At 55.5% G+C, this 22,699-nt stretch overlaps 5 protein-coding genes across 5 annotated transcripts; 2 read left to right on the forward strand and 3 right to left on the reverse strand.

Moving 5' to 3' along the window:
* Positions 1–3,321: 3,321 nt before the first annotated feature.
* On the forward strand, positions 3,322–3,879 carry BESB_076690 (uncharacterized protein; the record flags this gene model as incomplete). Its single annotated transcript, XM_029366030.1, has 1 exon — positions 3,322–3,879. One exon carries the CDS (start codon positions 3,322–3,324, stop codon positions 3,877–3,879), a length of 558 nt encoding a protein of 185 aa, XP_029217461.1.
* A 2,484-nt stretch (positions 3,880–6,363) lies between these two features.
* On the reverse strand, positions 6,364–8,221 carry BESB_076700 (uncharacterized protein; the record flags this gene model as incomplete). The annotated part of the gene is made up of 2 exons (XM_029366031.1): positions 6,364–7,082; positions 7,573–8,221. The coding sequence occupies 2 exons, from the start codon at positions 8,219–8,221 to the stop codon at positions 6,364–6,366; spliced, it is 1,368 nt and encodes a 455-aa protein (XP_029217462.1).
* A 2,696-nt stretch (positions 8,222–10,917) lies between these two features.
* On the reverse strand, positions 10,918–12,992 carry BESB_076710 (YbaK/proline-tRNA ligase associated domain-containing protein; the record flags this gene model as incomplete). The annotated part of the gene is made up of 3 exons (XM_029366032.1): positions 10,918–11,295; positions 11,894–12,000; positions 12,647–12,992. 3 exons carry the CDS (start codon positions 12,990–12,992, stop codon positions 10,918–10,920), a joined length of 831 nt encoding a protein of 276 aa, XP_029217463.1.
* Positions 12,993–14,383: 1,391 nt separating this feature from the next.
* Positions 14,384–18,643, forward strand: BESB_076720 (methyltransferase domain-containing protein; the record flags this gene model as incomplete). Its single annotated transcript, XM_029366033.1, has 10 exons — positions 14,384–14,495; positions 14,925–14,995; positions 15,334–15,406; positions 15,728–15,780; positions 15,930–15,978; positions 16,341–16,436; positions 16,742–16,803; positions 17,483–17,620; positions 18,086–18,125; positions 18,564–18,643. The coding sequence occupies 10 exons, from the start codon at positions 14,384–14,386 to the stop codon at positions 18,641–18,643; spliced, it is 774 nt and encodes a 257-aa protein (XP_029217464.1).
* A 2,460-nt stretch (positions 18,644–21,103) lies between these two features.
* Positions 21,104–21,820, reverse strand: BESB_076730 (EF hand domain-containing protein; the record flags this gene model as incomplete). Its single annotated transcript, XM_029366034.1, has 2 exons — positions 21,104–21,249; positions 21,448–21,820. 2 exons carry the CDS (start codon positions 21,818–21,820, stop codon positions 21,104–21,106), a joined length of 519 nt encoding a protein of 172 aa, XP_029217465.1.
* Positions 21,821–22,699: the final 879 nt, after the last annotated feature.

A 22,699-nucleotide genomic window follows, 5' to 3' on the forward strand; every position in this document is an offset into this window, starting at 1 on the left:
CTGAGTTGCAGAAGAAGCGAAAAAAAGAGCGAGGAAAGCACCCAAAGTTTGTTAGGGTCGTGGAGGAGAGGCAGAGAAGGGAGCGGAGAAGACGTCAGAAGAGCATCCCGGGCCAGGCGTTTCCAGAAAGAGAGGCGAAGACTAAAACGGCGAACAAAGATTCTGCTAGCTCGCTTCACAAGTCGAAAAAAGGTCCGCTGTGTGCGTGGGTGCACCTGAGCTCGGTCGCGAACAAGGAAGTCGAAATACCGACCAGCCAGGCATTCGCCATCTTGAAGAAGACGTCGCACGCCGGCGCGGGCGAAACAGACAAGTCGGCGAAAAAACGCAGAAGAAGGTAGATGCTCTAGAAGAAAAAAGAGAAGGCACAGAAAGAGAGTCCTTGTGAGGAAAACGGTGCCGAGGCCGCCAGTCGTGGCGGCTGGAATCCTTTTATGAGTCGAGGTAACGAGGGCGTCTCCTCCAGAAAACAGACTCGAAAGTGATTTCACAGAAAAATAGAAGGGAACGGCCTAGGAACGAAACCGAAAAAAATTGCAGCGAGGGAACCAGAAACGGAGGAACTCGATTCATGAGAGAAACTCGTCTTCAAGACACAGCGGGTGGCGAGAAGACGACTCGCTGTGAAACGCAAAAAAAACCATCTCACGATCAGGCAAACTCATGAATGTTACTAGCAAGGACCGTTGACAAGAGAAGCGTTCATGTTTTCCCTGTTACTCGTTGAAATCTTGTGAAGGAGCCAGCAGTGTCGGATTCAGGGAGGGCTGGCGTGCGCCGGGAGAGAAAGACGTCTGAAGCCCTCGAGAATGGACGCCGAAAAAGGCACAAAGGACTGGTAGAGCTACAGATCAGGTGCATATCTTCGGCATACGAGGCCAGGTGAATCCAGAGAAACTCCGCCAGCGTTATTTGCCAAAACAGCATTGTGCAGAACGGAGAAATTGGGGCAGCGGGTGTGGCTGCTGCCAGCGAGTGGGAGGGAGGCCACGCAAAAGATCCTCTTAACTGGAGAGAGACTGCAAGCAAGGAACCGAAAGAACACTGAAACAGCCGCTCAGCTGTCTTTGGGCTGCTAGCCCGATTCACATTTTCTACCTTTTCCATCTCGAGACTTCGATATCGCGGCAAACCGCAGAGCAGTTAGACGAGCTGTCGAGTCGCGCAAGACAGGAAAAGAAGGACACATGACCGGAGGGGGGGTGGGTGGCTGCGTCCACCCTGTGAAGATTTACGAAAAGCTGTCTGCGAAGCGTCACGGTCTGACACGGCGACCCCGGAGGTCGGCAGCGCCTGCCAGAAACCACTTTCCGGCGGAAAAACTTGTGGCATCTCACGGCGAAGGCTGCCCTGTTTTCTATTTTTCCAATTCCGGCGAGAAGAGAAGCGAGTACGGCGCGCAGCATACGATCCACGAAGTTCGCTGCTCATATAAGCCGTGAGCGAAAACCCCATGCAGCACCAGCGCCCAAGTTGGCTAGAATACAGTGACTAAGGCAACACACGTCCCGCCTACTCAGGCTCTTCTCAGCCGGCGCTCTTTGCCATGTTCTGTCACCACTGTAGAACTTGCGATCTGCTCACTGCGGAACTCTGACTTTAGCCGTCCTGAACCTGCAGGCAGGCACACTCCACACCTTAGACCCCCAGAACTAGGAGCCACACTTCCCTGCGCACAATCACGATCCTGAGAGGATGACTGCAACACAAACCACTTGGATGCTCTTTCGTTTCCTCTCTTCATCATCAAAAGACCAGTCACTTATCTAAGGGTTCGAAGGTGTAGAGTCTGGGGTGTCCGGCTGCCGGCGCGAGTCTAGACAGTGTCCCAGTTCCGGAAGATTCCGGCCGTAGCACCTCATATCTTCGTGTTCTCCAGGTTTACCATATATAGCTTGGCAACAGTAAACACGTGATGTCGAAGAAAGATCGGTTCGAGGATCCCCCCCTGGTGCGCGTGCTTTATCATTCTCGCTCGTGGACAGTCTAGGGCTGTGTCTACCGAGGCGCTGGTGTCTAACAACTAGCTGCTGAACGACGAATGATGTTGTCATGCATCCCGTGTGTCGATGGTGCTGTGCATTAATGTTTCAACGGACTCCTTTCTGAAGGGTCCCAGCACAAGCACAACTGGAAAACCAGGGTGCCTAGCTTCCTTGCTACGGCGCGTCTTGTCGCTCTGGGTCGGCGGGAGAGGCGGCGTGCGCGCGAAATCGACGGGCGCGAGAGTCGATTTCGTGGAAGGAAATGCTAACTGAACCTGCCGTGAACGGCGTTCGCGTCCATTCAATGGCCATGTGGACTTTTTTCTGACGCAAATGGTAATCTCTAGCCCAGGCAAGGATCTCAATCGGCGCATAACCGATGCCTCCAGCTAGCTGCGAGGAAGCGAGAGGACCGGGGTGCCTCCGATGCCAGGTCGACGCCAGTGCACGATGCACCTGGAGGAGCCTTGAGAGAGGCTGCAGCAGTGGCGTCTAGCATTTCGAATCAGCCTGACTAGCTTACCTAAGACTGCCACGTTGGTGCTGGCTCTCGAGGGAGCGAAAAAGACGCAAAAACGGGAGAGGCCTGACTCTCGACGAAGGAACATGACCCTGCTGCACGCCGCGCATGCCTCGACGTGGAGCGGAGCGTGGCTTTCTGTTGATAAAGCTAATCGGGCAAAGGGACATCGCTTTTCAAACCTCTCGAGGCGAAGTTTGGGCTCCAGAAAGCCGACTTCTTTCTCGTGAATCGCTCGAAAAGGATCAAAGGCCATCATGTGCTTCTCTCGGTAACGCCGTCCAGCGGTGCAAGCTTTCTTTTGGTGCACATCACGTTACCAACCGTCGGTGCCGCCAGCGGCCTCTGTACACGCCCGCTATTTGATTTTCGCATTGTAACGACGAGGAAGGCTAGTCCCATTCCTGTGTCACTAGTCGTCGTTTTCTCTGAGAGTCGTGTAGGTCACTGGATGTATGTCTACGGATGCCAGAGGACCCTGCATCTAAGGGGATTTAGTGGATGCGTCTGCACATTGCAGCCGTGGAATCTTTCCGATTTAGCCACGAGTGCGGCGAGGCCCGGTGCATCTTGCATGTATTTCGTTTTTTTTATTTCCCTTTGTGGTGCGAGTTTCTCACACACGTACTCGCGCCTTAGACTCTACCGCGCACGCACCACTGTGCTGGGATCTCTCCGACCCAGAGTTGACTATCGATTTCCGATCTCCCTGCGTCGGCGGCGAGAGTGGTTCCCTGCCCTGTTTATGCCAGCCGCTCGCCATCAGTGGCTGCTGCCTCGCGTCCCTGGTCAGCGGATCAACCCAGTCTCGAAAAAATGTCGGCAGACGGCCTTTTCCCTGCTTTCGTGGTGGCGGAATTCGACGGATCCGAGGGTCCTACGGAGGCGCCGTCTACGGCGTCCTCTGACAGCGAGGACATCGCCGATTTCGTGGTGCGTTGGGAGCGACGACGCGGAAGTCTCGCGTCGCAGCAGAAGCGCAATCGAGCTCCGCCGAAGCGCCTGCGTTGCATTCCCGTGTTCGAGGACGTGGATCCGAAGAGGAAACGCATTGAGTCGCGCGTCCGCAGCGACGAGGAGGTTGCGCCCATTCGAGGCGGTGGGCCTGCGCGCTTCATCAGCTACCCGAGTATCGCCGACACCGACGACGAGGCGGACGTAGAAATGGAGGAAAGCCCCCGAGGCGTGAAGGGCGGCAAGAAGTTCGAAAGTCGCAAGACCGCGGTGCCTTGCTGCGACATGGCGCCAGTCGATGAATGTGCGGCGCGGATTGCGCTCCGTTGCAGCTGCGGACCTGCATCGAACCTGGTGCATGGGTCAGAGTGTCCCGTTTGCGCCTACTTAGACCTCTCAGATGTGCCTATGCTCGTCTGAGGCAGCGAATTTATGTTTTTCCGTCGGGGGTCGCAGCCGACGTCAAATCCCACTGGTCTGGCTGTTCGCCTTGACACCTGAGCCGCAGCTCTGCCGGTGCTCCAGCCATTTGAATCTACACGGAGTCGTCTCTGTTCGATACGACGTAGACGGATTCCCTGGGTTTTCACGGAGGCGGGGACGCGCGGCTTCTGTCTGAAGACAGGGAGATGATGTGGGCATTGCGTGTGGATGTACGCGGCGGCAGATCGTGTCGTATGCCGAGACAGGCGCCTCCTTCGTGCAGGCCGAAACTTCCGCCGATGGTTTTTTTCGCTTGTCGTTACAAGTGATTCGTGCAAGGCTTTCGCAGTGCGCCCTCCGGGTCGCGCGTTCAATCCAGCGTGCTGCGTAGGCTTCCAGGAGTCCCGGACCTGAATGGGAAGATGCGCGGAAGGCGGTGCTGAATGCAAATGTTTTGAAAGTCGGCGCATTTTTTGAATTTGACACCGCGTCGTCTCTGAGTGGAGGCAGTGTAAGGCGGCGAGAGAGGCACGTCGGCACTCCAGCGACGTCTGCTGGTTCACGCCTGCGCAGCTGCCGTAGTTTTGTTAACGGTTTTAGATTCGAGCCCAGGGAGCCGAAACAATGAAGTGGCTGTAGCCGACCGTATGAAACGGAATAGTCTTGCAGGCACCTCCGTGAGAGGCGCGCGACTGTGGAGGAACTGGCTTTTTCTGTGTTTTCGCAAAGGCTTTGGCATGGCATTCCATGGTCGCTGTCGGTCTGGGATTGATGATCTAAGAGACTTCACCGAATGCATGCTTCGTCGTCGGGTTTCCGCCTAGGGGGGCGGCTACACCTTTTTTGTGGAGAAACAGAGAACCCGCGCTGCATTCTTATGAGCCGCATTTGTGTCATTCTACGCTTTCAATCCTTCTCAATTTCCAAGCGCGCTCTGCCGAGGAGTGCAGGTGACCATCCGCGAGCGGCACGCTCGCCGTACCCGGTCTGTGTTGCCATTTGTCGGTGAGTCTGTCATTCGCGGATTCTCTTTCGCCTCGACGGAAAGCTTCAGAGCACGCTGGCGCGCTCCGCCTCTTACCTTTTAGTTCGAAACGAGCTTCGATTTGAAAGCTGTTTGTCAGGTTTTCCCCTAGGCACTGGGCTGGCTGTGGCGGGTGATTCCTGACTAGCGGTCACACAGATTGAATTTGCACGTTGAACCAAGTTCAACCCATCGCACAGCCTACCGCAGACTCCACGTTAACTGTGAGCCATTTCATCGCACGCGTTTACCGGGCTTTTTCTCGTAAAACATAGGTTATGTATTGACTAACAGATGGAAGCATTGGGGTTGCTCACCCCTCTCCTAAGCTCTGCAAACATTGCAGTCTGCCGAAGGCGGCGCTGTCACTTGGCGAAAAAGATGTCAAGTAGTCTATGCTGTTTGCATGCGTTCCCGGCTCGCTCTCCTAGAGCGGCGTCAACGATCGAGACGGGTGCAGCATTGGGAAAGCGATCAGACGCCACTACAAAGCGTTCCTTCCTCATTTTTTGCCAGTGTGGCACCCTCGAATTCAGAACGAAGCTACACGATATCCGATGCGCGGCAAGTTGGTCTTACTGTAGAGAGTCGCTCGCCGAAAGCAGCAGGTTGGCATACGTTTGAACACGCATATGTGTCAGAGAAAATAGAAATACGGAGGTGAAATCACGTGCGATCTGCTAGTTTACAGCCATGGGTGGATGCGCCTACAGGTCTGGGCCTACTGCCAGGAGAGCAACTCAAAGATGCAACTCGGCTGCCGGCACACCGTCTGTTCCCCTACACGCACTTGCGTGTACTGAGTCCATAGACCGCGTACACATGCGCGCTGGAGTTTTCATCCGGGTTCGTAGTGACCGGCTCAAAGCAGTCTTCTAGAACAGGATATGCAGGCCCCGGACTCGTGGTATACACCCTAATCCCCTGTTTGGTGAATCCAATGCCAAATTCTTTATAATTGCAGGAGTCTACTCCGCGAGTTTTAGTTAAGTGAGAGCCCGATCGCCGTACTCACAGGAGGACGATTACCCGACAAAAATGTGCTGAATTATTGAATAGCTGCATAAATGTTCAGTGAGGTCCCTAGCATGGATCGACGGCATGCTTTGACCGCAGAGCGAGGGGCGTGTCCGTTCTTTGAGATGAAGACCCGCTCCCTCTCTCCCTCGCCGTCGTCTTGAAGAAAGCAGGACGCCTCTGGTGGGCGTCGCTCGTCTTACGTGTTTCCCCCCTGTAGAAACTGCACTTTCCGCGTCGTTTCAATCTCCGAAATGAACCCGATTTGCTGCCCTGCTTGCAAGCCCCACCCCCCCTGTCTCTCCATTCGTTTCGCCCTTCCCGTGCACGTCCTCCCTCCACTTTGCCCGGCTTCTTCGCTGCCTGCGCCTCGTCTCTCTCTTGTGTGTGTAGACTCGCGGTTCTTCCCGTCGTCCCCCTTGCTTCCTCCTCTCCGCGGCCTACAGCTCTCGCGCGGCGGCGCGCCCATCCGCAGCGTCCCCTGCCTCCTGTTTTTTCGAATTTTGCTCTTCTCTGCTCCCGCCTGCGCCTCCGCTCGCCTGCCGAACGAGCGTGAGCACGACGTGGCACGCGATCGCCTCCTGCCGCCCCACGGGCCCGACACCCTCGCTGGTCTTCGCTTTGAGGCTCACTGCCGTCGGCGGAACCTCGAGAAGCGCCGCGAGGTTCGCCTGCATGGCGCGCTTCCGTGCCGGGCCCAGCTTGAAGCCCTCAAAGACCAGCGTCGCGTCGGCGCTGCCGACCTCCCAGGCTCCCCCGCCGCCTCCGCCAGCTGCGCGGACTTTCGCGAGGGCCTCTTTCACGAGTCCGGAGGAGGAGACGCCGCGGTAGCGCGGGTCGGTGTCTGGGAAGTGCTCGCCGATGTCACCCAGAGAGAGGGCGCCAAACAGCGCGTCGCAGACCGCGTGGAGCAACACGTCGCCGTCAGAGTGCGCGACAACGCCAAACGCGTTCTCCACCGGAGGCGGCGCCTCAGACGCGAGTGTCCCCCCCAGCCTCCCCTCGGTCCCCGCGGCGCGGCAAGAGACGCGCTCGCGCAGAAGGCCCAGGTGGCTGCCGAGGGCGCGGAGCTTCGCCGGCAGCAGCGACAGCGCGCGCGTGAGTAGGCTCCGCTTCGCGGGAGGGGTCGAGACGCACACGCCGCCGACAATCAGCGGCCCTAAACACACGCAGAGGAAAGGACAGGGAGCGCGGATGAAAAGAGAAAAGTCTCGACTCGTCGCCGTCTGGAGGGGCCGTGCCCTGTGCACTGCCGATAGCAAGCTGCGAGCGGGTCTCGGTGCGGGGTGTCCTGCAGCTACACACGCAAACGTCTAAACACATATATATAAATATACACGTAGAATACCGATGTCCGTGTGTCTATGTATTCAACACCCGCACGGACTGCCTGCTTGTCCGATTTCTCCGTCGGACAGCTTTTTTCGTCTTTGCTTGGCTCGCTGTGGCCTGCGGAGTTCTCTACCGGGTCACTCCTGATCGCGGCGCGCGGAACAGCTACAGCAAGGAAGCACACTGCGCAGAGTTCCTCGACCGGCTGCACGCCACAGCTCTGCGCCGTTCAGGGCAGGTGGCGTCTATCGCTTCTGTCCCCCTCTCTCTTTGTGGCCTTGGCTGTCTCCTCGCCCCGCTGCGGCCGCGGCTCGCACCTGTGACTCGGCGCGGATCGGTGCTGACTCTGTGGAGGTCCCAGCCATGTCCAACGCGGAAAGCAGGCGCGGAGCTCGTTCCCGCCTCGCGACTTTGCGCAGCGTTCGCGGCCTCTTCAATCTGGCGTGCGGAGGCAGACGCTGCAGAGGCCGCGACGGCGGAAGGACGCGGCGAAACAGGAGCCGCGGAGACAGACAGCAGAGACGCATGAGCCGCGCACGAAAAGGCAATAGCAGACCCGCCGAGCCGCTGCGAGGCAGCAGGTTTAGCGTGGCGTGCGCGGAAAGGCGCAAAGAAGTGAGCGGAAGGGAGAGGACGAGCGGAGAGGAAAGCTGCCCGCTGTCCAGCGGGAGGACGTGCAAACGATGCAGAAGCAGGCGAGCCACAGGGGGGGGCGGCAGCCAGGAGGCGCGACGCCGAGGCTGCAGCGGGGAACGCAGGAGCAGAAGAGGAGGGAAAAGAAGGCGCGAGTGAGTGTCGCTGAGATCCGCCCCCTCCACGGCTGCTGCAGTCTACCTGCAATGCGTACGCGCAGATTGAAGGGGAAAGAAACGAGAGAGGAGGAACTAATGGGCACAGAGTGGAAGCGGCGAGCAGAGAAGAGAATAGAAAGAGCAGGAGGGACGGCCTCAGGCTTGCGGCGCGCATCTTCGCAGGTAGCAAGTGTCGACGCACACATGAAGCTTGCGCCACGGCAAAGCGAGCCGAGAGGGATGTCGCAAACACGAGAGGCGCGCAACGAGAGCAGGCGTGAGAACTGGCAGAGGAAAAGAGGGGGAGGAAAGCAAGGCTGGTGAACAAAAGGAAGCGAAGAGAGCGTAAGGAGCCGAAACGAGCGCGGAGACGCCGCAGGCGACGAACGTCCGCAGACCACAGTGGCGCCGAGCGAAGACAAACTAAGACGAGAAAAAAAGGGGGAAAGAAGGCTTCTCTTTCCTCCCTCTCTCTGAAGAAGCCTAACCTCACGTATGCGCCCGTTGTGCGTCTTCTATTCGTTCGTTTCCGCTCTCTTCTCCTTTTCGTGATGTTCTCCTGTCTCGAGCCCAGGCGATTCAGAGACCGCCGGGGAGAGAGAAAGACAAATCCGCAGCCGGAGCGTCGCAGAGAAAAAGAAGCGGAAGGGAAATACAACTGCGGCGTCCTCTTTATTGTTCTTTGCTCAAGAGGATCTGCGCAAGGCGGGGGTCGAGCGTGCGGCAGAGACACCCGAAGGCGGCGACGGAGACACCAGCGGCGACACGGGATGGGGGAGAAGAAGCGTAGAGCGGAGAAAAAAGAAAACACGAAAGAAAAAAACAGAGAAAGCGGTAGCGAAGAAGACGAGACTGGAGGACGGGAAACACACCGGCAGAAAACTTCACGAGGAGACAGCACAAGACAAAAATTGCGGAGAAGACAAGCGCAAAGGTAGCCCGTGTCGCAGAGTCGCACAGTCGCAGTGAGGCGCGCGGGGATGGAGACAAGAAAAATACAAGGGACAAAAATAGGCCAAGCGGGCGCGTAGAAGGCAGGGTTTTCCGGTGTCGCGTGCCTTGGGTAGGAGAATAAGCCTTTATGTGTGGAGCCCGGCGCAGAGACAGAGACACCGCGCGCCGCGGTCGGAGGACGCGGCGCGGACGGCGCGGCAGGCAAAGGAGACTCGCCTGCGGCGAAAGAGACTGTCCTAAAAGGCGAAGAAGCGGCTTATCGTGCTTCGCGATCGTGCAAGCAAACTCCTGGAGCAGAAGGCCAACAGCAGAGAGGAAAATGGATTCCAACGGAGCTATGGCCTCTGTTGCAACGATAAGTCTGGGGACGCGTCCTCTCGTGCCTTCCTCAGACTTAAACAGCCACTTTAGACGGGAAATCTTCGTCTCTCACTCTCCAGCGCCTTCCAGGAGAAGAGGGCAACTCGCGTTGTCTCTACAGAGGCTCCAGATGGAGGAGATTCGATGGATTTGACAGGTTCGAGAGTCAGCGCGAGACTGTCGACTCGCCCCCAAGGCTGCATCGGTCGCACGCTTAAGCGATATACACAAAGCTGCATACATATATATATACATTCAGCTGGATCCATATGCTTGCATAAACGTACGTATTTGTTCTATAGCCTTATATATAGACAGAGATATATATTCGTGGATTTGGATGGCGTGGCGCTCCTGGTGCGATGTTGAGTCTGCCTGGTTCTCTCGCACATACAGACAAAGGATGCGATATGCCGCACATTACTGTCCTCAGTGACTTCACCAGCGGTCTAGTATTCAGACGCTAGTATGATCCGTATGATCGTGGAGAGATCATCTCTGGGTGTCAACGAATGCCTCCCAAATTCTACGGCAACAGGGTCGCTGCACGCATGCAGACATTTGTATATGCAGGTTACAAGCGCCACGCACACACGCGACCTTCTGCGTACGGGAACAGCGCCGCCGCGCTCGCCGGAGGGGAATTTCAGCCGCCAGTTTTCGAGTATTCTACGAGGCAGTCCCTGCTGGAGCCGGAACTGAAGTTTGCCTTTCTGATTTACAGTGAAAACCCAATGAAATGAAAGGCGTCAACTTTCGTTTTCAACCGCGGCCGCCGCACCGGCATTGTCTTCGCGAGCCGCGAGGATTCCTGAGCTCGTTCAAGCCTCGGGTTGGAGACCATCAGATGTGCCTCTAAATGCGCGTCGAAGTAGAAAAGGCATGAGGCAGTCGGCGTGTGTCTACGCAGAAACCAATCCCGCAGCTGTTTCATACGCGCACACGGATGCGTGTGTGTAAGGGATCGCATCTGCGCGCGCCAGAGGGCGTCAGACCAGCTTTTGTCACTGAGTTTGAAGGAGCTTACATGCATGGTGCATGTCCGTGTGCCATACGTTCGTGCACAAGTAGATACGCGGCTCTGCGGGAAGAAAGACATCCGCGCACCCGTCACGTAAACTGCAGAAAAGAGAAACCGTTCAGTGTCTGGATGCCTCTCGCACCCCTAAAACCGAATCTGGGATCTGCCCAGAAAACAGACCTCTACAAGTACGCCGAAGCGCCTCCGTAGTTTCTCGCCCTTCATCTCCAGCGACTCCGCTCCAAGGCGAACTGCCGCTTTCCTTCTCCCCCCTGCTGCCTCATCCTCTCAGTGCCTCCCATTGCACGCACATACGTGTAAACACGTGTATCTATAGGCAGTCGTGACACTATATATATGCCCCGCAAGCCCTCGCGCGAGAGTCTGCGTCATAGGGGGCGGATGCCCAGCCGCGCGAGAGGCGCGCTGTCTCTTAGCATCCAAGTAGTAGCTCCTCTCGCTGTTAAGACAAGTGACAAGAGAAATAAGTATATGAGCCTAGAAGGTAACGGACGTGGAATCGTCTCGCGCGCTCGCTACGCTTCAGCCTCGCGCTTCGCCCCCGCGGCGGCCTCAGACTCGCCTTTCTGCTCAGCGGGCCGCGCGAGATCCGCCTCGCCCTCGCCCTTCCCTCCCTCGCCGTCGCCCTCGTCTTGTTCGAAGCAGACAGAGCCGACGAGAGGGTCGTAGATGCGCATGAGGTCGGCTAAGCTGACGCGGAGCTTGAGGTCGACTTCGCCGCCCCCCAGCCACAGCAGCGGCGGCTGCAGCGCGAGCAGCGGCGCGTCGACAATCACCGGAATCTCGGTCTTTGAGGCGAACGGCGTGATGGCGTTGTATACAAAGCCCGTCAGCTCGGCGCTCGTCCTGCAGAAGTTGAAGTTCAGCTTCTTGTTCCCCAGCTTCAAGCCCCGCTGCGCGCCCGCGCACAGATGCATGCACTACGCGCGAGTAACGGATCTCCACACGCGAAAAACGGCGCACACCAGGCGAGACAGACGCGCAGATGGGGAAAAAGCAGGCTCATGCATGCATACACATCTGTGCACCGAGAGGGGCGGAGAGAGACGCAGAGAGAAAGAGAGATGCAGAGAAAAACCTGTGAAAAGCCTGGCCTCGTCGGTGTTTCAAACAGGGGCGCTCCCTGCCTGCCGCAGGCGTGTCTCCTCGCAATGCATCCGCCTCGTACGAAACAGCCGTAGGCCTGGTGAAACGACTTTTGAAAAGCCCACCCCCGAGGCTGCCTCTCAGAGCTAGCAAACTGAAGAAGAGCGCGTTTCCCAGCTGCAAACGTCTCATCCCACCGCGCACGTCGCTAGACGAATGCATGCGTGAACACGGACGCGCATGCGTCGAATGCCCTCATTCACATATACAGATACATATATATATGCAGTATCGCGTGCAGAGGCGAATGAGTACATATTCTTTAAATACATATAGTGTGGATGAATATGTATCCTACGAACATATGTTTATATGGATATGCAACTGGGAGGCGCGTTTCCTTACGTCTGCGTTGACTTGTTTGATGAGGTCCTTCACGCGCTCCCCGTTGACTTTTCGAATGTACTGAACCACGACCATGTAGTACTTGCTGTTTAGCTTGTCGTCCACTCCTGAAAAAAGCAAAAAAATGCCCCCTCAAAAACGCAACGCCTACACAAGAGATCTCCTGCACACGGAGGCGATCTGCCCACGATTTTACGTGCATACATACATACATACAAATTTCCGCATGTATGCATTCGCAGACGTAGGGATATATACGTACATACACGCAGGCTCTGATGTCTGAGTCGCAAAGCTACGACAAATCAAAGCAAGGCTGAGTGGGAGTCGTGCAGTTCAAAGAGCAGATACAGGGCATCACCGAGAGACTGGCAGTGCACAGCCCTTCCATCTGAACGTCATCCCTGCTCTCCTAAGATCTCCCTCCAGTCGTGTGCCGCCCTAAACGAAAAAAAGCTGCGCTTTTACATCTAAGTACATGCACCCATAAATATATATATCTTTACAGACACCCACACATAGTTACTTGCATACATACACATACATACATACATACATATATACTTGCATTCGTGCTCACATACATATATATATATATATATATATATATATATATATATATATATATATATATATATATATATATATATATATATATATATATATATGAACGCGCATACGTGTACGGAATAGGTCGACAGGACGAGGGAGGAGTGTTTTGGAGAGCGTGACCTGCGCGAGTCCTTATCTCACCGATGTGTTTGGTGTTCTCGAGGACGACAGTTTTGCAGAGGTGCGCGATGGAGGGGGCGTTGAGCATCGCTCTGCGTTCCTCGAGGGAGATACCGTAGTAGTGCGACGGCACTTGCACAATCGAGAAGTCCGCGACGCCGTGCTTGGTCAGGAACGCCCTCATCTTCTCCTCCGTGGAGGCCGGCGCACCACCGCAGAGAGGCGACGCCGCAGAAGAGGAAGAAGAAGAGGAGGGAGAGGCCTGCGAGGCGTCCGTCGACGGAGTCTCAAGGTCCTCGCTCTTCGCGCACCGGCACGGTGAGCAGCGGCAGGGCGAGCAGCCCGCGCAGTCGCAAGGTCGCTCCATCCTGCGAGGCTCTTGCAATCGTCTGCGACGGCGAAATTCCGTCGTGCCGTCGCCCAGCGCAGAAAGAGAGAAGAAGAGAGAGAGAAAGCGGAACGAGAGAGGACGAGGGACACAGAGAAGCTGCAGAGGGGAAGAAAGAAGCCGAAAGGAGAGAGAGGAGAGAGAGAAAAAAAAGAAAGGAGAGCAACCGAAGAGAGAGAACGAAACAGATATAGAAAAGAGAGAGATAAAGATGGAAGAAACAAGAGCGAAAAAGGAAACGCCGAGGCGCGAGCAAATGTTGGAGGCGAAGGAGAAGAGAGACACGCGCACGGAGACGGCAGACGTCCAGCGCGATCTCTCAAGGCTCTGCGAAGGCGGTGACAGCCTAAGAGAAAGTGCAAAACGACGATACTGTGGAGACAATTCGCCCTCGCGGGTGCTGGAGAAAAACAATTACTTTAAAAAAGCGGAAAGCAGAACGTCGAAGAGCTAAGCGACTTCGAACTTGTTGCACATGTCGTACGCAGTCGCATGCAGTGCGGCAGTAGAAAAACGGCATGCAACGAAAACGGAAAGATACGGAGACGAAAAACAAAACGAAAAGAAAACTTATTGGTGGCGTCTCTGCTTCGTTGTTTCCTGCAGCAAACCATCTCCGTCAGTATATTACACATCTCTATTTTCTTTTCCTTTTTCCTCAGGCTGTGCGGAGCGACAGAGGCGAGCGTACGCTGAGTGAGCAATCACATCTGTGTATCGCTTGATCTCCTTCCTTTTCTCTCTGAATCACTTTTCTTGTTCCCTCCTTCGTCAGTATCGCTCCCTGTCTCTTGTGCGCTGTATAGTTTCTCCCCTGGTCTTTCTTTTTCCTCCCTCTTGCTTGGTGCGGCATGTCAGCTTTCTCCTTCGAAGTCTTTTCTGCGTTTTTCCCATCTGGCGCTGTTCAGGAGCTCTGTAGTCCTCCGTTTTACAGTTTCTAACTGCATTTTTGTCTCTTCATCTGTGGATGCCTGACGCACTCTGGCTCAGGGCTCCTATCTTCTCTGCTTTCTTTGCCCGCGTATACGCTCCGAAGACCTTTCAACCCCGGCGTCCACTACGTTTAGATCTAAGAGGAAAAAATAGATCCATGTCTTCGACTTGGACACGCGTCCCTGATCTGCTCGTGCGTGTATCGTTCTGCATTTTTGAAAGAGGAGAACGATATCTGAAAATTATAAAATCTTACCCAACAAAGTGCAGTCTGCCCCCGCGGCTTCCCGACAGAGCGGCAGACCGGCTCTCGTGAGGCGTTTTTCTTTCCCGCTCCTTCGCAACCTCGTATGTGTCTAGAGCTCTGCAGCGCGGGGACGTGAGAGAGCTTCGCCGTCTTTACCTCTCCGCCTCGTGGTTGTCTTTTTTTCGTCGGAATGGCTCAAAACACCTTGCTGGGCGTCGCAGGGGCTGCGGCATTCGGAGGCGCATGCTTCTTCAGCTACGTCCTCTCGAAGAAGCCTCGCGCGAACGCCAGTTTCCCTTCAGGTGCACGCTGCAAAATCTCTCTTGCCCTCACCGCCTCCACGCTTCTAAACTGGCGAAGCGCTCTGTGTTCTGCTCGCTTCCCTTACTCGACGCAAAAGCCCGACTTGCGCTCCCCTATACATATTTATATGGGCATCCACAGATGTAGATATATAGGTATATATATGTGTGTATATATATAGGAGCATATATATATATATATATATATTGGAGGAAGCATGCCTGCGTGAGTGCGTGTGCGTCTCTGCTCGGCGAAAGGCGTGCGTTTTTGGATTGCGTCCGACGATGGCGCCCGCATTTTTGTTCGTTCATTTGCATGCAGATGCGTTTTGTCGCCGGGTGGGAGGTGCTAGAGGACATGCGTCTGTTGCCTCGGCTCCCGCTGGCCCTGTCTCGTGATTTCTGGTTGGGCGCGTGTGTGTTTCTCAGAAAAAGAGCGAAAAGAAATTTTCGATAAGAGCGCCCTCGCCTGGGACCGCGAAATTGGCCTTGACGAATTCGTAAGCGAGGAATGCACGTGGAAAAAATTGTTTCAAAATCCCCGCAAACATCAAAATCGAAGCGCGATCGTTCGTGTGTTTCAGCGCGTTCCCACCCCACTCCTGTCATGCGTACCCCGTCGCACCCTTTACGGGTTGAATTTAGAAAGCCAGATGAGAAAAAGGAAGATGCCTAGCTGGCGTTGCGCGCGTTTTGCCCAGAAACCCTCACTGTGTGTCGTGTCGTCTCCCGCAGCTGTCCGCGCAGTTTCTGTGAGGTGTGCAGCTGCGATTGTCGCGCAACTCGTGCCTGTTTCTCCGTGACTTCTCCTCTTCTCTCCTCGCGCCTTCCTTCTCAGCTCCTCGGCATTCGCTCTTGGCGGAAACAGCTGCTCACGCTCGCACAGGGGAGCGTCCTCGAGGTTGCCGCAGGTTAGCAACTCAAAAAAAGGGTTTTTGTCACCTCGCGACGCTGACGCTCCCTCCGCAGGCCGCAGCCTGCTTTCACAGGAGGCCGCGTTGCAGTTCGCCTCAGGGCGGCCAACCGGCGCTGCGCGAGCTGCGAAAGCCTCTCGCCCAAGCGTGCCTTGCGACTCACGCGGTGGAGCCACAACTCTCTTCCCTGCGTGCTTTCTCCCTCTAATGTTCGCGTCCGCGTGCTTCGTTTCTCTGCTTTCTCTGTCTGTCCGCCGGGGGACGATGCGCGTCGTTGCGAAGGCGCCAGTCGCGTTGTGTGTGCGCTGTGCTGCGCAGGCACCGGTCGAAATTTTCAATTCTACGACCCCAGCAAGGTTCAGCGCCTCGTGGTAGGTGAACGCTGTTGCAAGGAGAAAGACGCCGCGCGGGAAAGGGGCAAGGCTGCTTAGACTGGAAGAGGCTGCGCCTGGCGGGAGGCCTTCGTTGTTTTTTTCTGAGGCTGTCAAACCTCGCGCGCGGGTTGTTCTGGGGTTTGCAGGTCACAGACTTCAGCAGGCCGATGCTCAAGAAGGCACTGGAGAAGAAAAGTGGGAACCGCGATTCAAATAACGCACTTTTTCCACAGGCAAAAACCACGACGCGGCGAATAAAGAGAGAAACCGCGCTGCAGGCTGAGGCGCGCATGACCCACTTTTGCCTCTCCAGAATGCAAACGTGAACCATTCTTTTGCCGGCAACCCTATCTGTCTCCTGTGCTTTGTGCTGCACTCCCAGCAGTTCGCGTCGTTTTACAGGAAAGCGTCCTCTCTTGTTTTCTAAAGCTGAAGGGCAATTTACTCCCCCTCTGCTCACTGTGGAGTCCTTGCGCGTGATTTCTAATTTATGCAGGAAGGTGCGCAGCAGATGTTTCGTCTCTGCATTTTTTTGACGTAGAGCCTTTTGTCTGCAGGCACTCTGCAAGACATCCCCGTGGAATTCAAGCTGCAGAACTCTGCGAAACTCCAATTTGCAGACGAAAGCTTTGACACGGTTGTTGATACCTTCGGTGAGAAAAAAGCTTTTTCTTTTGCCGTCCGAACTCGCTGTGATACTCCTCACGCAGACTTGCGTGAAGCGTTTGAAGTAGTTAAAAATTGAATTTCTAAAACATTCATCTTAAGTGCGAATTAAATTTGCCGGAAACTATTCGTATTACTCGAAGAAAGGGCGCAATGCGTTGCAGTGGATATCGTGATTTTTTCCTGTCTTCTTCGCTCCTTTTAGTTTTCAACTAGCATTCCATCTCCTGGTTCCACCTCTGCCTCTTCTCTCGCTCGAATGTCCGCTTTTATCGGGGCCTGTCTTTCTTAGGGATCTGCTCCTATGAGAAGCCCGTAGAGACGCTCCAGGAGCTCAAGCGCGTGCTCAAAGACGTAAGCAAAAAGAAAAAAGGGAGTTCCGTTCTCCAGCCTCGTTCGAGGACAGGGGGGCCTGCTCCCTTCTTCACCATACCGACCCGCATTGCAGCTGGAGCGTGTCGGGCGGCACGTGGAAAATGCATGCAAAAATGCAGCTCTTAATCTGCGTATTTTGTGTAGCTACCGCGCGTTCGTCTCTGCCGCTGGTCCACCTGCCTTGCGTCGTTGTTCTCCACTTTTTTTTACCTTTTCTCTCTCAACTCCTGCGGCCTGCTGCACACCTGCCGGTAGGTGTCTGTGTGCCTTCGCCGCGGTTCTGGCCGCCTGCGTTCTACAATTCTTTCCTGTTTTCGTGTCTGAATGGAGCTTTTCCTTTAGTCCCCTGGGTGTGTGAACGTTATCTGCCTGTCTCTATTTATTCCGGGGTGTGCCGGAGTCGTGTGAAGCCCCGCAGAGAAGTGCGGTAGAAGGAAAAAAATGTCTTTCGCGATCTCGAGTGCTAGAGGCAGTTCGCTTGTGTTCTATGCGCGGCTGCGCGCGGCATGCTCCCTGTGTTCAAGCGAACACGAGTGAATAGGACACACCACCAGCACACGCTGAGTGGATGGAAGGGCCTGCGCTGCGAGGAGAGTTTGCGATGCCTCGCCGCACGTTTGGGCACTTTCGGCTTTCGTTTTTTCGTGCTGCGTTTCAGGGCGGCTCGCTGCTTCTGTTGGAGCACGGGGAAGGCACTTGGAAGTACTTCAACAAGAAAATCGAGCGCCTCCTGCTGCGCCACGTCTGGAAGTTTGGCTGCTACTACAACCGCCCTATCCACCAGCTGGTCAGCGAGGTGAGACAAAAATACAAAATAAAGAAAAAAATAGTCGACGCTCGCCAAAGTGCGTGACTCATTTGTGTCCCATAGCCGGAGTCATCTTCCGTAGATCTACAAACTATAGTGTCTTGTTGATTCTGTTTGACGTACTTAGTTCTGGCAGAAAAGACCCAAGATATCTACCGTCGCGACTCAGGCGTGCACCCTTGTGTGTGCAGGTGTGTTGAATGGATTGTTGTTCTTTGGCGCAGTTTTTTGATTATGTTTTATTGATTAAATCACATCCATCGCAGACACACTCTATGGATCTATTCTCATGTGTGCGTAAAGAGAGAGTTGCGTCTGCCGAAGCGCAGGCGCACGCGCCTTTCTTCGAGTTCGAGAGCATTTTTAGTTTTTTCGCGGGGAGTTCACAACATGCACGTCTGCAGAGCCGTGCGAAGCTGCCTGCATGGGTTTTTTTCGCTCTTGCCTTTCCAGGCCGGTTTCGATATCGTCCTCGAGAAGCGGCGGACGTTCGGTGAGGCTTTCACCGCGATATCGCAGCAGCGGGTTCACGTTTTTTCTTTTTTTCTCTAGAGTTGGGAGGGCTTGTGGGCGCCGTGGTCTAAAAGGCAACGTCTCGCGGCGCGTGGATGGCGTGAAACCTCGGCTTTTTCGGCTGAGTGCGCTGAAGGCAGCAGCTGCGTGTCTCAACTCGCCGTAAACCGATATCAATTGCGAGAACGCGACGAGAGGCGACCGTAATGTCTTTTTCGAGGGTCTGTTCCCTTGCTGCAAGTCTGTATAGCAGTCGCTGGCCTGTCTCAGGAGACCGAAAACCCTCAACAGTCCCACCAGAAGGGAATACGAATTTGGGCAGCTCACGTTGTTTGAAAAGAGGTCCTCCACCCTCCTTGGGTCGGCTTGAGTCCGCAAGTGGCGAGGGAACTCTGTGGTTTTCTATTTCGTTTTTTAGGGACGACGTATCTCATCGTCGCGAAGAAACCGGGGGGCGAGCACGTGCGGAAGCTGGCGGAGGCACGCGAGGAGCTTTAGAGTTTCTGCTTCATCTGAGGGCTCGTTTTTCATTTGAAACGACCAGACTCCTCCGCAGGAGGGATCGATCAGCATTACCCGCGAGAGAATTACGTTGGCAAACTCGCTACAGAAGCATGCAGGCGTTCATCTTTCATATGCCCCTGTGCATACGAGAACAAGAGATACGGAGAGTTTCACGATCTTTTTCCGGCGTTTCAAGGCAGAGAGGCTCGTTTTTCTGAGATCGTGAATTCGCACATGTCGGACTGAGTGGTTTCGGGTGCCTTGTCCCGGAAACTTCAGAGATCGCCCCTTCGCCAAGCGCTCATGCACGTTTGTGGGGTCGTTTTTTCATCTAGTGGTCGCAACTTTTCTCTTGCAGCGAGGAATAAGACTGAAGACGCCAGGAAAAAAAACCATACCTATAAGTGCGTATGCCCAGGTCCTACTGTATTTGTACACGAATATATATTCGTCACACTATATATAGGCAAATAAACATATATATCTATAATATACATATGTAAATATTTGTGGATATATATACTGATGTGGATAATCAAAGAAACGGTCTATCCTGGTGTGGATGTGCGTGCGTTGAACCTCGTTAGTTCCTCCTTTTTTGCTTCCTTCGAGTCACTCGACGGCGGCGACCAGGTTTCTGGGGCAGCGAGCATTGACGGAGTCCACGGTATGCCAGATTTCGCATGTGCCTGCGCGCTCGGCTGTTCACTGTGTTTGGATTTGCAGTTGTTTTCGCGAAATTCAACAGCCTGGAGGCCCCTAGGCGCTTTCAGCATTCTTCTCGTCTGTGTCTCTTTTTCTCCCCATGTTTGAGCCTGGAGTTCGCTGGAAGCGTTCGCCTTCGTGCCGGGGCTGTCGTCTCTCTCCGTCTGCTTGTCCTGCGCGCTTGCTGTTAGCTTCGTCGACAGAATGGCATCCCGTGGCGTTGTCTGCGTTGTTTTTTTCTTCTCAAGCGCGGCTCAATGTTCTGCTGGTTGCGCTCCGAGTTCCTGTCTACTGCGAGACTTCGTCGTTCATCGAGTGCAATTCAATTACGTTCTGCATTTTGCGGTGAGACGCACAGGAAAGCGTCGCGAAGAGACGCGCACAGGCCTCGTCAGAGAGGCACGCACGCTACGAGAAAGGCGGCGTGAGAGACTCCGAGTGTGTCTGGGGAGTTCGAGAGGACTCAGAAGGCAAGGGCGAGCAAAAAGGCGGAAAGCGACGGGAGGAAAGCAGAGAGAGAACAACCTGTGGTGGGAAATCGCTAGAGGGTGTCACGTGGGAACGCGGGAGCTACGCAGCGACACAGGCAGAGAGAAAAAACTGAGAAAGCCGTATATCCCCACAGAGAGGCGGAGGTGTCGCAAAAACGCGGGGGCACAAAAAACGAGTTTATTCCTCCAGAATTCGGGGAAGGCCCCGTTTCGTTGACAGAGTTTGCCAAAAGTCGTCGAGAGACACGCGGAAGTGACTGCAAGAAAAGAAACTTGTCAGCTGGTCTCGAGCCGGCCAAACGGAGTGAAGAGTGGAGATGAAACACGCACGTCCCTCGTAGCTGCATGCAGGAATGGACGCAGAGTCGAGTGGGGGGAGCCGGGGGGCAGCGCTCGTAGACACGGGGAAGCACCAGCTGAGTCAAGGCATCACGCAAACTCTTCTTTTGCACTCTCTGCACTAAAACTCCCTCCCTCGCCCTGGAAGTCCATCGAAAACAAGAAAGAGAGAACGCGAGGCTAAACAAACGCCTCGCGAGGAGGCGACAGGCCTCTCTGTAGAGCCAGGGTTTCCCCTTCTTCTCCCTGCCGCGCCGCCTCAGGGTTTACGCTGCGGCCAGAACCTTGAATAAAACACCGCCCACGCTCCACAAAAAAAGAAATCCTCGCAGCTCCTCTATGTGCCGAGTCCCGCCTCCCGCTGATCTCGCGCAGCCAATGAGCCTGTCCCGTGCGCACGCGAGAAACGGGCGCCGAGGTGCCGCGAAGCTGCCGGCCCAGCCTCTGTTTTCGCCGTTCTTGCGCAGTGGGAGCGGCGTCGGGCGAACGGGCTCGAGTGCCCAGAGGAGACACACTTGCGCAGAAACCAGGTCGTCCCTTGGATTCCCAACGGCGCAGCACCCCCCGACGCGCTCGCTTCAAACACGCCATGAAGCCTCATTTCCCCCTCGCAGGCGCAGTTAGACACCGCGCGCAGCGAGGCTTCACTCGGGACGACGGCCTCGAAACCCCATCGCGTTTCAGCGCCGACGCCACGAGGAAGCACCTTGGTGATTCGCGTGTCGTCGATCACCAGCAGGCAGCCTGACAGCCTCGCCGGCCTCGCGGTTCAGCCTTCTTTCTCACGCGTGTGAAAGTGAGACGGGCTGCGCCTGCAGGGGACGTGCGCAGAGAACCAAAGATGCAGCTTTATGTAGAGGCATGGGGTTTGCCAACAAACAGGAAAACCTGCTCGTTTCAAGCAGCAGTCGCCGCCGCTCTACATGGCTGAGGCGACGTAGTTCTTGTACTCGCTGAGGGTGAGAAGGCCATCCTGGTTGGCATCAACAGAGCCGAAGAAAGAAAACAGCTCGTTGTTCGCGATCTCGGGGTGCGTGATGCGCACCTCATACGCGTCGAGCATGCCTGAAAAAAGTGCACAAAAATTGCAAAAAAGTACGGTGAAACGAAGGAAAAAGGCGCGTTGCGACCGCGGTAGCGGCAGAAACGGAGCCCAAACGCAAACCCCTCTAGAAAGAAGTGCGCATCCGTCGGGCCTCCGCACAGTGTCTTTGCTAAGGGCGTGCCGTCTTAGGTTCTCCCTCGCTTCCTCACTCCTCTTACCGTCGCCGTTCGCGTCGTATTCGAAGAACTCCTCCCTAAGATAATCTTCTTCGTCATCGTCGAGGACACGCCCCACCTTGTTGACTGTCTCCTGGTCGTCCGCCGACGTGCGAGCGCGGTCGGGCGCCGCGGCTGCAGCCACAACCGTCTCTTTTTGAGCCGTGGCAGGCGCGGGCACCGCCGGGCGCGCCGGCTGCCCCCCTTGCGAGGCCTGCCCAGCTGGGGGACTCTGCGAAGCAGGGCGACTCTGAGAAGCAGAGCGAGCCTGAGAAGCTGACCGATTCTGCGACTGCGCGCCTTTCGCCGCTAAGCCGAAGAGAGAGAGGGAAGACAAAAGGAAAAGCGCGGAAACGAACGCGACGGCGAACCTCATTTTGGCGACCAAGGCAAGACACACGCGAGCGCAAGGCTATGTACTCCAGATGAGACGTAGATTCCTCTATAGGAATGGACCTCTGCAAATGCTGCATGAATATATACAGAATATGTATACATTCATGTATATACATATATATGTGAACGATAAGACGAGCGAGACAGGCAGAAGCGACCGCGACCGCGGGGGGAGAGAAGCTCAAGTCGGATGGATGACCAACGGCCGGAGGCAGGGAAAACGCGTGGAAAGGAAACGGAACGGGATGGAGAATGAACGCGCGGCGCGCGCGTCCGCGCGCACTGACACGCGAGAACGTCGGGAAGTTCTGCGAAGAACGAAGAATGCGGGGCGCCGAAGACAAACAAAGACAAAACAGAGTCAAAGAGACACTCCCGAGGATGCGAGCCAGTCTGTTTTCCGTCGCGGAAGGTGGCAGAAGCGAATGGCGTGCGTTTTCCCACGAGAGAAAGCCGAAAGAGCGCTCCGGGCAGTGTACGTACACTGACACCTCCAAGCAGGCAGCGTCCGCGCAGACCGCGAGTCTGAGGAACAAAAAGCGGCGGAATCTCCCGCAGCGGACGGCCCAGTGGGCTCCTGGGAGAGAAGCGACGAAAGAAGCAGCCGCGAGAAAAGTAGCTTCGATGCGCCGATAAACCTACGCGACTGTGGCGGGAAGTCGGCACCCCAAGTCGTGCATGCAGCCAGACGCTGAGATGTGCCAGGGCGTGGTTCTGGAATCGCGCACCGACTCAGAGCTTGAGAGGTGAGAAAAAAACTTCCATTGGCGAACAGCGGTCGCTAAAGTGCGGCCAGAAGGCAGGGAAGCAAACGCGAAGGACGCGACGGGAGTCTCCGGCTTGCCACAGGCGACAAAAG

The sequence above is a fragment of the Besnoitia besnoiti genome, chromosome VII (assembly GCF_002563875.1).
Source record: "Besnoitia besnoiti strain Bb-Ger1 chromosome VII, whole genome shotgun sequence".
NCBI lineage: Eukaryota > Apicomplexa > Conoidasida > Eucoccidiorida > Sarcocystidae > Besnoitia > Besnoitia besnoiti.